General features: G+C 33.3%; 1 protein-coding gene across 1 annotated transcript; it reads right to left on the bottom strand.

Annotated features, from left to right (window-relative positions):
* Positions 1–2,213: 2,213 nt before the first annotated feature.
* LOC133194334 (caspase-3-like) lies at positions 2,214–4,168 on the bottom strand. Its single transcript, XM_061330312.1, has 5 exons — positions 4,156–4,168; positions 3,555–3,869; positions 3,196–3,395; positions 2,961–3,081; positions 2,214–2,652 (listed from the first exon to the last, which is right to left on the bottom strand). Exons 1-5 carry the CDS (start codon positions 4,166–4,168, stop codon positions 2,357–2,359), a joined length of 945 nt encoding a protein of 314 aa, XP_061186296.1. The 3' UTR covers positions 2,214–2,356.
* Between the last annotated feature and the right edge of the window lie 8,723 nt (positions 4,169–12,891).

Raw genomic sequence — 12,891 nt, 5'->3', positions numbered from 1 at the left:
TGGTTTCAAAAATGGTTTCAGTCTAGAATTTACAGGGGATAGGGGGCATCAATTCAGTCCTAACCTCAAATCTGCATTAGAACATCCTAACATTGTTTCTGATAAAATTTCCAAGGAATTAAGTGCTGGTCGCATCAAGGGTCCTTTTAGTCAACCACCCTTTACTAATATGAAAATTTCCCCCTTAGGTATTGTTCCTAAGAAAGTGCCGAATCAGTATCGAATGATACACCATTTATCTTATCCTAATAGAAAAGAAGGCTCAGTAAATGCGGGAATATCTGATGAGGCAGCAGCTGTTCATTATTCTGGAATTAGTGAGGCTATTTCACATATCAAGGCTATTGGTGAGGGTGCTTTTTGTTGTAAAACAGACATAAGATCAGCTTTTCGCATTTTACCTTTCCCCGAATGATTATGAGTTATTAGGTTTTCATTGGGAAGGCAATTATTTTTATGACAGATGTTTACCAATGGGTTGTCGCACTAGCTGCAAAATTTTTGAAGAGTTTAGTACTGCCCTTGAGTGGATTGTAGTCCACAAGTTAGGTGTTGCAGCTGTTGTTCACATTTTAGATGATTTTCTTTTTATTGAAAAGTCCAAGACTTTAGCATTGGAAAAATTTAAAGAATTTCTTGAAATATGTGGAGATATAGGCATTCCGTTAGCTGCAGATAAAACTGTTCTTCCCACTCAGGTCATTGAATTTGTTGGTATAACAATTGACATTAGACTTAAGGAGACCCGTTTGCCAAGTGACAAAATTGAAAAATGTATAGGCTTGTTGTCTAAGTTTCAAAACATAGAAAAGTGTAAGGTAAAAGAAATGCAGACACTTATAGGAGTTTTGAACTTTGCTTGCTCAGTCATACTACCAGGGAGGGCCTTTTTAAGACGTATGATAAATTTGCTATTAGTTGTTTCAGAAGAGCAAAAATTCTTAACAGTGCATAAAGAGTGTAAGGAAGATATGGCTATGTGGCTTGCATTTCTTAGGAGTTATAATGGCAAAACTATGTTTTTAGAAGAACAATTTTTATCAAGTAACTCCATGAAGTTGTTTACTGACGCAGCGAAATCCAAAGGTTTTTCAGGAATTTACAATTGGTTTTTTGGCAACCGGTGTTTGCTTGTCAAATTTTGGTTTTTGTATATACTAGCTTGAAATCTATCAAGCCTTAATAAACAACAATTTCAACACATACATGTGTTAAGTTTTAGTTTTCTAGGTTACTGTTCATTTAATTTTTGCTGGAAAGAGGAAGCATATATATATATATATATATATATATATATATATATATATATATATATATATATATATATATATATATATATATATATTCATTTATTTATCTATTTATTTACCTTGTTATACGAATGTGCCAAAGAAACCATTTAACAACGGTATGTAATCATTTCATCATCTCCAGCACTACTTCGTACTAATGTTAATTAAGCTAGAATTCCCATAAGTTAAAAAAATTCTTTTACACTTTTTGTACAAGTAAATAGATTAATTTGAACACAATTGTTCTGTGATAACAACATTTTTTTTAATATATAGTTTTCGTATTTCAGATTAAAATAGAAATAAAACTCATCTTCTTTATCATATTCTTTCATACATATAGCATCTACTCCATAGGGTCATATAATTCCTGTATTGATCAATTTTCATATTCAATCTATGATTTGTTACTATAGTTTTTTATTAAGTAGTACGTATGATAACAAAAAGACTAGTTACAATGATTGAAAATAGCCCTTTATAAAATATCTTGTAAAAATGATTGCCTATATATATGCATCTCATATCCTTTGTTGTGATATGTCAAATAATGATTATTCTGTTAATAACTTATATATGTTACATTATCAAATCCTAACTTTGACAAATTTTCTTTAATACTCTGATTTTTCATGTCCCCATAGGAGTCTTCACACCACAAATATCAGTTAAACTTAGCTTCAGCCAGTGACTAATATGTTTTTGATTTCATTTCGCCTTTTTATTCATATGTATTTAAAGCTGGGAAATGGTAAGATTTTTAAAGATTATTTTTTAAAGCAATAATTCAATCAAAATGTGTAATGACATTGGGCTGATACAAGATGAATGTAAAAAATTTAATTATTTGTTGCTACTCGTCGTCTATATTCAATAATACATCCAAATATGAAACAGATGAGGCAGACTTTGTAGCGTATTTAATTTCAAGTTCACAGGGATATACATGTATCTAGTCGAGACAAGGCATAAATAGTCTAAGTTGTAGACAGAGATACCAATTGCAACAAGTCAAGTTCAGCTTTAAGACTGAAATGAAAAATAATTCCTTATGCATCTGGATTCTATTCAGATGATTTCCTTTTAGTGAGCACTAGCTTTTTTGTCAGCTGATCTATACACACTGGTACTTTTGGATCTATGTTCCAGGGAAAGCCTTCGTCGGACTCGTAATAACCATCCTTTATAAAACCCCAAAGTGACAAATTAACTCCAATGATCAACTCTGTTATTTCAAACTCTTCTTTTCGATCAGTAAGTTTCCTGACCTCCTCATACAGAGTGTACACAAACTGACACGCTGTTTGGTCAATGTTCCTCTTTTCTTTTGTTTCTCTTTTCATTGCATCTGTATATCTACCTGCAGAAGTTCATTATTCCATGTGCATTAGATTTTGATATAAGTTTTAATTTAAAAATTGTTTTTATATAATGATTGCAAAATTTGAAAGTTTAATGATTTTGGAATAATATACATGTTTACTTTAAAAGATCCTTTAGAAAGTTTTTTTTTTACATATATGATTAATGCCACTCAGCAGGCGCATGAACGTTAAAACAAGCATAATTTGATGTTGAATTAAAGTTAACGTATGGTTGCTCATACGAATTGAGGCAATTATTTTATTTTTATTGATCCTATAGTCCATCTTTTTATTGCATTAATACCTGATACTTCTGAAAGATAGATAAGAATATCAGCTTCTATTGGGACTCTGCATATCTGGGGAGATGGTAGTCCGCCGGCAAAGTTGGCTCTATTTACCTTCTTTAAGTTAGGGTTACAGCTCTATAATTAATGTATCAACGCATTAAAAATATGATGTTCTTTCTAAGTTTCCTTAATAAAAATTGACCTTAATAAAAATATATATGTTCTCAAATATTGGTCTAGAAAAACTACCTGAAGTATGAAAATTTTTGGTTTAAGAATCAAATTCGGGCAGTTGTTTCCTTTGAAGAACAACAGCAGATCATTTACTGAGAATTTTTGAGGTTTGAGACTTTTTTGTTTATTGGGTAAATAGAAATACCCAGACCCTCCAAACGCCAACACCACACACAGGAAGATCTCCGAATTTCTTGTTATTTCTTCATTACTGGCTAAAAGAAATTATATTAAAAAAACATTATACATAAATTTAAAAAATGATGAATGACGCATTTACATTGAAAATAAGACAGCTAGAAACTTACTATCAACTTACTATTCACATTGATATATAGATATTCTAATTAATACATGAAGCTGGAAAAACTTACCAATATTTCTCAGTTCCTTTTTAAGGTTCTCAGCAGAGAATAAGGGGTCATGCTCTTTCTCAGAATTATTATCATTAACAACATACGGGTCTGGATGAAACCCAGATAATTTACTGAAGGTTTCGTTTAGTAGGTCAACATCGCGAGAAGCAGAGAATCTCTTGTGAAGATCCGAGCCGAAGTATGTCTCTCTGATGTCCAGGATCACAGGTCTACACACGTTACCATTTACATTGGAAGTTGCTTTGTATGTGGTTGATTTGTATCTTTCCTCGGAGATTTTTACTATGGCAGGGATGCTTATTAAATCAGTATCTGATTTAAAAAACAAAAAATAATGGAAGTGCATTTTTAATCTCTGTGCAATGCTCCAAATTGTAAATACAATTCTCAATTTTAAAGTATACATAGTAAATATCCTTCTATATTTTATATTAATATCAGCAATGCAAAAGGAATAAAGTTTCATTGCTAACTTAACTTTTACTGTATATGTTAACTTTGATACTACTGCATTGCAACAATTAAAATGTTAAATTGTTTTTACACTATCTTTTAACATCAAAGTTGGATGTATAAAATTAATATCTTAGTTATTCACCTGATTCGGCCATCGTTGTCAAAACTACAGCAAAATTATGTACTTTCGTTTTCGCTTCCTCTGTCCGCTGACTTTTTTAAATAGATTTAAGTCAATTTTTTATTTTAATTATTCCATCTTAAGGTGCAGTTGCACTTATATATTTAAACCAAGGGTTTTCGGTCCGTAACATTCCCATGCAAGAATGTCAGAGTGACGCAAAAGAGAGAAATCTGAGAGAAAAAAATAAATATTTGAATGAAACATGCTTATGTTATATTTTTGAAAATATTCGGTTTGTCAGAAGCTATAAACAGTTATCATGACCTTAACTGACAAACACTTGCTTCGACCTGTGAGAAGAGTTTGCCCCCATAGTATAAATAACATAGGTATTTGTATCCTCAACAAACATCTACTTCCCATTTTATAATGATAACACATGTATCACATTCTGAGGCGTTCAGTACCAGTAAACATTATAAGGTATACACTGTAATGCAGTTTATATAAAAACGCTGAAAAAATCGAGTATCAATAACCCTCTAAACACTATATTGATATGTCTTAAATCTTTAAACAAATAGATGTACTTATAATACAAAATGAGGTTCCTTTAAAGCTAACATCCAAGTTTGCATTTGTGAAAAGTGTCACTTTGAAATAGCTCTTGATTAGAAACCCTTTACATTGATGAAAATCGCATATTTTCTGATACAATATAGTTCTGCTAATGCATGTGTCAATAAAAAACAAAACAACCGATTTTAAATCATTATAAAACAACTTAAAAATTAAAAAGACAATGACACAGATTTGAAGTTTATTACTTTAGAAAGGTTATAAGAGAATATTTCTAGATCGTTTTAGACCGAAGTTTTAAAGAAAGACCTCTTTGAAAAAAAACTTTTTTGTCGGACAATTACGAAAAATACTAATGTCCGTTGTGTTTGACATTATTGCTCTTTCACGGACAAAACTTCTCCATATTTTATCCATAATATTCAGGCTAATGACGTCTGTGGATCCAGCAGTACACGTTGACTACATAAAGTATCATTTGTTTCTGGTAAATCAGTAACATCCCAGAAAGACTGGAAGACAACCTGGTAAAGACTTGCGTCACTGAAAGACAGCTGGCATTAGGAAAGACTAGCACAGGGGTGGTTACATGGCCTTAGGAACCGGGGGGGGGGGGCACGGGGGGGGGCGTGCCCCCCAATAATTTTGCCGATATATAGATTACTGTAGTAAACATAGATACTATATGCTTGTGCCCCCTCAATAAAAACGACTGGTGACCTTTTTTTTGCTTGTCAGTAAATGTTTGGTAGTGCCCCCTCAATTGTCAACTGAAAAATGTATTGCTGTGCCCCCCCCCCCCCCAAAAAAAAAACTGAAATTGCTTCCTACGGGCCTGGATTAAGGTCAGCAACCCTAGACACAGCTACCTCGAGTAAGCACCCAATTGCGAATTAGAAATCCAAGAATTCTGCTTTTGTGTATGATAAAATTGAAGTAGAGAAGCAGATATTCCGGTGTAATACCAATACAGAGAAACTGTATGAAGAAAGAAATAACAGTAAACATTCCGGATGTACCTGGCTGATGACGTGTGTGAATCTGTGTACATGTATTTATAAAGGTATCATCCAAGAAAGTGGGAAATCTAAGGTGTATTTATAGAAAGCACTAAAATTTAAAGATACCTAAATAACTGACCTTCAGAAATGTCCATGCTACCAAACATTGGTCAGGAAATATTATCTGCATAATAAAATCTTTTGGTTTCAGAATAAAATTTGGGTAGCAGTCCCTTTAATAAGTACAACATCAGATCATTTACAGAGAATTTTGGAGGGTCTTTATTCCTTTTGCGATCATTTATATGTATTGGATAATTGGGTAAATAGAAATACCCAGATTCTCTAAGCGCCAACACCACACACAAGAACACCTTCGCATTTTTTGTTATGTGTTCATTAATTATTATTTAATAAACAATTCCCATGATTAAATGAACCAGCCTGGTGCAGAAGTACTAGGAAGTCGGGGATTTTACCAATAATTTTCCCAATTTTGCATGGTTACTGTATTGCTGGAATGCTAGAAGTCCTGAAATGAACACGATTCTTTTTTTTTAAATTAAAATTTAAAAAAACAGTGAGATGCTACTAAGTAAGGTAAGTGGACAATAGGAAAGTTGAAGTTATAACATTTATCATAAAGTTTTGTTGTTAGGTTACCATTGACGTCTTTTTTTAGACACATTTGTGAAATTCGACATATGTTTTAACGACCCGTGGTTGCAAATTCAAATTTACATTCCCCCCCCCCCCCCCATTATAATGCTTAGTTAATTAACACGTCTGGCTAAACTCATTTAATTTTACATCTGTGATTTTCATGTATCTAAAGGTTAAAATGAATTTAAAAATTTTAATTTCCAGAAGAAATATTTTATCATTATTATGCACTATTTTTGTAGGTGCAATAAAAAATATGTGTTAAAAATTCAAATTTGGTTATCCAGATTCCACTGTGCAAGTTCTGTTATGTTCTGACTGAATTTTGTGTATTTTTTATTTTGTTTTTCTATAACTTAAGATTTTTATCGTTGTAACATCAGGAATCTATTATTAGAGATGATGTTCTAATAAAATTAAATGATGAATAATGGTTGGAGAAATCTGGAGTTGAAAGTCAAAAATACCATATCGATTCCAGTCTATGACTGAGTTGTTCAATTTTTTTTATTTAAGCTTATAATTTTTCTCCACGTCTTATTATTTATTTTCAGTAATTTATATTTAAATTGTCAAATACGGAAAGAACTACGCACGTTAACTCTCGATTCCCACCTACATTTTACACCCATTTAATTCAATACTAATGATAATCTGGCCCTTAAAACTACTTTGATAAAGAAGAGTTCAATGGTAATTGATTAGTAATTTTAATACCAATGTCAAATAATTAATTACTCTTAATTACATCTCTTTTTATAAGGGGGATATACGATGTTTTCCATTGAAACCAGGCTTCAAAACATCGCCAGATTTTAAATATCCTTGAATATTGATAAATGGCCCTTAAATCTGTTTGTACGAATAACTCCTGTAAAACTAAACATATATTATTGATAAAGTACAATTTTTTAGCTGTAAACGCCGTTGAAATTTGTGAGAAAATGATCATTTTTGATGTTTTTTGTCTGTAAATATATGTTCCCCCCGTGAAACAACAAAAGCTTTGGTATGAATTTGTTAAATAACGATACTTAATACATGTCAAAAGGAATTTTTGTTTCACGGAGGGAGGGGGGTGGGGGGTTGGGTGGGGAGTGTTTTAAAAATATTTTCCGTTTTCCATTGATTTCTATAGTGAAAACACAAGTTTTACCAAAATTGTAGAGTCATCTCTCTTTGTTTTCCCAAATAAGATATGTTTTGTGAAAATCCATATAAATATATGTAAATAAATATGAAAAATTATTCAAATCTGTTAACTTTTCAAAATTGACTTGGAGGTAGGCGGGAGATCAATACTATCGGTCGCAGTTCTCTTTCTTCAATTATTATTTATTAGAGTTATCTTTCTTTGCCCTTAGTGTTATTAAAATTTTCAGTCTGTTTTCCGATATGATATTTTTTAACTATTTATTTAAACTTATTTATCATTGCTAACTTGGTATGAATGTGGGTTGAATGTTGTTGTTTGAATAAATCAATTGTTGATGATACACTTAATAAATTTAATTGTTTAATGTTCAAAATCTTATGTCTTCTTTTCTAAGGGTACATTTATGAAAAGAGCGAGATAATTATTTATATCATCAAAACAATGTCTGACAGATCCGCTAGCGTTACAAGCACACCATATTTGATTTGGAATATGAGTAAACAAATTAGCACCTAGCTACCCCTGACTAGGTACAAACAGATCCGCTAGCGTTACAAGCACACCATATTTGATTTGGAATATGAGTAAACAAATTAGCACCTAGCTACCCCTGACTAGGTACAGACAGATCAGCTAGCGTTACAAGCACACTATATTTGATTTGGAATATGAGTAAACAAATTAGCACCTAGCTACCCCTGACTAGGTACAAACAGATCCGCTAGCGTTACAAGCACACTATATTTGATTTGGAATATGAGTAAACAAATTAGCACCTAGCTACCCCTGACTAGGTACAAACAGATCCGCTAGCGTTACAAGCACACTATATTTGATTTGGAATATGAGTAAACAAATTAGCACCTAGCTACCCCTGACTAGGTACAAACAGATCCGCTAGCGTTACAAGCACACTATATTTGATTTGGAATATGAGTAAACAAATTAGCACCTAGCTACCCCTGACTAGGTACAAACAGATCCGCTAGCGTTACAAGCACACCATATTTGATTTGGAATATGAGTAAACAAATTAGCACCTAGCTACCCCTGACTAGGTACAAACAGATCCGCTAGCGTTACAAGCACACCATATTTGATTTGGAATATGAGTAAACAAATTAGCACCTAGCTACCCCTGACTAGGTACAAACAGATCTGCTAGCGTTACAAGCACACTATATTTGATTTGGAATATGAGTAAACAAATTAGCACCTAGCTACCCCTGACTAGGTACAAAGGACAAGTGTACTTAAGCAATGCTTAATGGGTCCTTTTCAGTGCCGTATTAATTTTGAATATATTTCCAAATTGTTCTCATTTGATAATAGTTAAACACAAGTGGATATTTTTAATTAAAATCACGTTAAAACATCACCTAAATCAGCACGGATTTGAAACAAATGAAGATTTTTAAATGCCTATAGATACCCCAAATCCGGAAAAGTCGTACCGAACCTATTTGAGTTTCGTTTATTTAAATCAAGGGGAGGAGACATTAAATCGGACACTTGAACAATCTGATGTGGATCATTGACGGGCGCGTTTGCCGAATGATACTTCTTGCGCTATTTTACCTGAGAAAAAAATCGAATGAAGTTGTATAGATGCCTGTAGCCATAGTGATCAAACTAAGAAATTTGCACGCTTGCATTTTGAAATAATACAATAAGTATTAACATTAGTTCCTTTAAATTTTAAAATGGAAAAAGTGTATTTAGGTGGCTTTCAATACCGGTAGCATTGTCTTGAATGAATGTTAAAAATGTTTGACGCTTTTATATTATGTATGATGACATTTTAACGACACTAAACTCTCATAACCCTCCCGTGTCCCTAAAACCAAATACATACAAACTTCTCTATGCGGCACGACTTCAATATAATGATACAAAACGTGCATGGCTATCTTTACAGTGAGCACCTTTGAGGAATGTTTACATGGGTAGAACTCACGTGACTACCGGTATTTTAAATAATTTATTCCACGGGTTGGTTCAACATAGGTCATACAGGTAAATAGCTTTCGCTTGCTATAGGAAAAACATTGAACTTTTCATACATTTTTAATATTTTAAGTACAAGCCTAATCTTGTACAAATTTCCTACTTTCACACAAGTTTTATAAATGTATAATGCGCTTTTTGTCATTCGCACAAGTTTGTACAAAGTTAGGCTGACAGTAAACGAAAGCTTTGAAATGAATGACCGTCCTCGATTTCCTATACACGGCCAGGAACACGTTAAGTTCCTTTTACAGTACCGTTGTCAGAGACCTTTAAAGTTAAGCACTGAAACTGGTTCGTTGTCATGACTTCACAGGTGAGGTTAAGATGATATCCGTCCGGTGTCATAACTTCAGAGAACTAATAATTAAATTTCATTTTCCAAGTGAGTTAATTGATTACAATCCCTCAAATTGCAATGGGGAACAGAACTGACAATGTATTTGTTGGTGCATCAATAACATCAGATATTAACAGGTTATATTACAGTAGTTTGCGTTGGCGATACACCACCTGCTTAAAACATATTTTGATTTGTTCAAATTTTCTTTGAAATGAACATATTTTTCTTTTATACAATAAACAATATCCAACAATAGGTGCAGGTAATATTATGAGGTATTGTTAGCCCCTGAAATAAAAATCAAAGCAAAGTAAAAATGAAATTTTTTGCTATAATTCAAATTATGTCCGTTGTCATGACAAGTTACGAAAATTCAGTCCGTTGTCATCGGTCCGTTGTCAGAATTGTACAGTATACAACATTGGTAAACTACTGTTTAATGCATTCTATTTATCAATTATACCTGAAAATAGAGGGAAAAGATGTTGGAAAGGAAAACTGGTCATACATGTATCATTTCGCCGAACGAATATGTAATTTGTCCGAACAAATATCTTATTCTTCCGAACAAATAAATATTTTTTTATCTGGCCCCCCAGCGGCGCCGTAGGTTTCGAACAAGTGCTATTAATAGAAAATTTAAAAGCATGTTTCATCGATAACATGGCACTGATTTTTCTATAATTGTTTCTATAAAACCTCAATAATTTAATTTAAATTAAAGTCAACGGACCAATCCCGTTATAAAACAAAAATAATTGAATATATCAATGGGTGGACGATTTAATGACAAAGGAATTTAAGATTTACTGAGCTTCTAAGTTAGACTTTTAAGGGTGAACACCTTAGCAGCACGAAGCGCATGCAGTGGTTATAGAGCATTTCACTAGTGTGGAGGAGCAAGAGAATTGATCCTTACGTCACTGGTTCGAATTTCAACGCGGACGTCGAGACCGGCATAAGTCCCGTATCACAGTAGTCAGATGTTGGTACGAAATAAATCTTTTTCTGTTCTATGTCCACAAGTGCCGAGTACAGATCTAAAGCATCCCTCAATAGGCAGTCAGTAGTGTTCAAGGGACATGAAGCAAGCAAGCAGCCAACCAACAGACTTTGGCATCGTGTATAGCTGACAATATTTCACTTTATAACTCATAAAATTATCTTTACTTCTTACGAATAGTAAAATAAAACGCATAATATTCAGTATGTCTATTATGATTTTTTTGGTACTGCTGATGTGCACACAAAATGCATGCACGTACCTAGTAGAATTGGAATTGAAATTACTTTATTGCATTTTTTTAAATTTCAAATTGTTGCTTTCAGACAACCAACAAAATTTAAATTTATAACTACAATCATCGTGATATTGGATTAAATCTGTTATCTCTTCATTCATATAGCATCGCTTTTGAAATGTGGGGGAGGGGCTAGGGCAGTAATTGGTAATTAACCTGAAATCTCTTTGACAAACTACATAGAGAGAAGAAAATCCTATTTAGGGGGAGGCTTAATTTCCAACTTCTTGGACGAGAGAATTGACTCTACTGAAACAAAAGAAGGGGGGGGGGGGGTCAACCGACCTTTCAAAGAATACTTTCATACTAATTAAATAAACGGTATAAGTTTAAATTGGGGACCCTCTCCCGATATTATGTGCCTTAAGAATAAATAAATCTGATCATTTCCGCACCATTTCATAGACAGGCTTACATGTTAAGACAAGTGACACCGGACCATATCAACTTAACATGTACTGACAACGGACAATTTGCTTATAAATATCAAGTTCTCATATAGTATGCGTTCTGCAAAAGGCTGAAATATGTCTAATGAGATGAAAATAGAGGTACTTTTCAAACTGCGAATTTAAAGTGCTTTTTAAATAAATTGATGACGAAAAAAATATGTTTTTTTCACCGCACATCCATGCTTTTACACCATGGTATGTATTCGCCAATCAAAACTACTCGGTATATATAATGGATGAAATATATGGAGATAACGAACAGTATTCAAGCTCAAAAGTCCATTAAACAATACAAAATAGGAGCAGAGCAAACACGGACCTCTAAACATCAGAGGTGGGATCAGGTGCCATGGAGGAGTGAGCATCCCCTGCCGACCGGTCACAACAGCCGTGTGCTCCTTGCCATTATCGGGAAATAACGGAAAAATCCGTCGACAATTCAGTGTGTAAATAATGGCCTAACAATTAGTATGAAAAACGTCAGTCAGCATTTGACTCAATGATAAATTGTATTTGCTGACAAGGTCATTGTATCGACCATAGAACTTACGAAATGATGACTTTAAACGAGACAGCTGATATTCTTGTTTCATCAACTTGTTTGTCAATAATTTACCTCGTTTTAGAAATCGTTCATACGTAGAGCATGCTCTTGCGTATCGAATCAACTGAGAGATATATACCCCGTATGCAGGTGATGAAGGTATATTGCTGCATAAGTAAGGGAAGTTGACGATTGAAAAGTTAAAGTCATCACGTTTATCATAAAGCTTGGTTGTTAGATTACCATTAACGTCTTTTTCAAGTAAAACATCCAAATATGAAACAGATGTGTCAGACTCTGTGGTATCTTTTATCTCAAGCTCACCAGGATATAGAGACATGACTTTTTGTCCTGAATACTGAATGCTGTATCTGTTTCCCAATACTGAAGTGTATTCCTGGAATTGAACAAAAACATGATTTTTTATGCATTCAGTAAAAATTCTTGTATATTTTGAATGACACCGGACGCACTTTATCTTAACCTCACCTGTGCGGTCATGACAACGAACCAATTTTAGTGCTTAACTTTAAAGGTCTCTGACAACGGTACTGTAAAGGAACTTAACGTGTTCCTGGCCGTGCTATAGAAAATCACGAATGTCGGCTGACCCCTACCACATTGTATGGCTTTGTTCTTTGTATATTCATGAATTTCAGCGATAAAATTTGTTGAATCTTATGGTTTAGATATCAATTAATGATCTGA

This window comes from Saccostrea echinata, unplaced genomic scaffold (assembly GCF_033153115.1).
Source record: "Saccostrea echinata isolate AGI-Se365-2 ecotype Australia unplaced genomic scaffold, CSIRO_AGI_Sech_v1 ptg000029l, whole genome shotgun sequence".
Lineage (NCBI taxonomy): Eukaryota > Metazoa > Mollusca > Bivalvia > Ostreida > Ostreidae > Saccostrea > Saccostrea echinata.
The sequence above is the reverse complement of the archived record's forward strand: the minus strand, read 5'-3'. Positions and strand labels throughout refer to the sequence as shown.

Coding starts and splice junctions, on each gene's coding strand:
- LOC133194334 (XM_061330312.1), bottom strand. Junction 3,396..3,554: donor AAAGGAACTGAGAAATATTG/GTAAGTTTTTCC, acceptor AATTTCTTTTAG/CCAGTAATGAAGAAATAACA. Junction 3,082..3,195: donor CAAAAATTTTCATACTTCAG/GTAGTTTTTCTA, acceptor CATTAATTATAG/AGCTGTAACCCTAACTTAAA.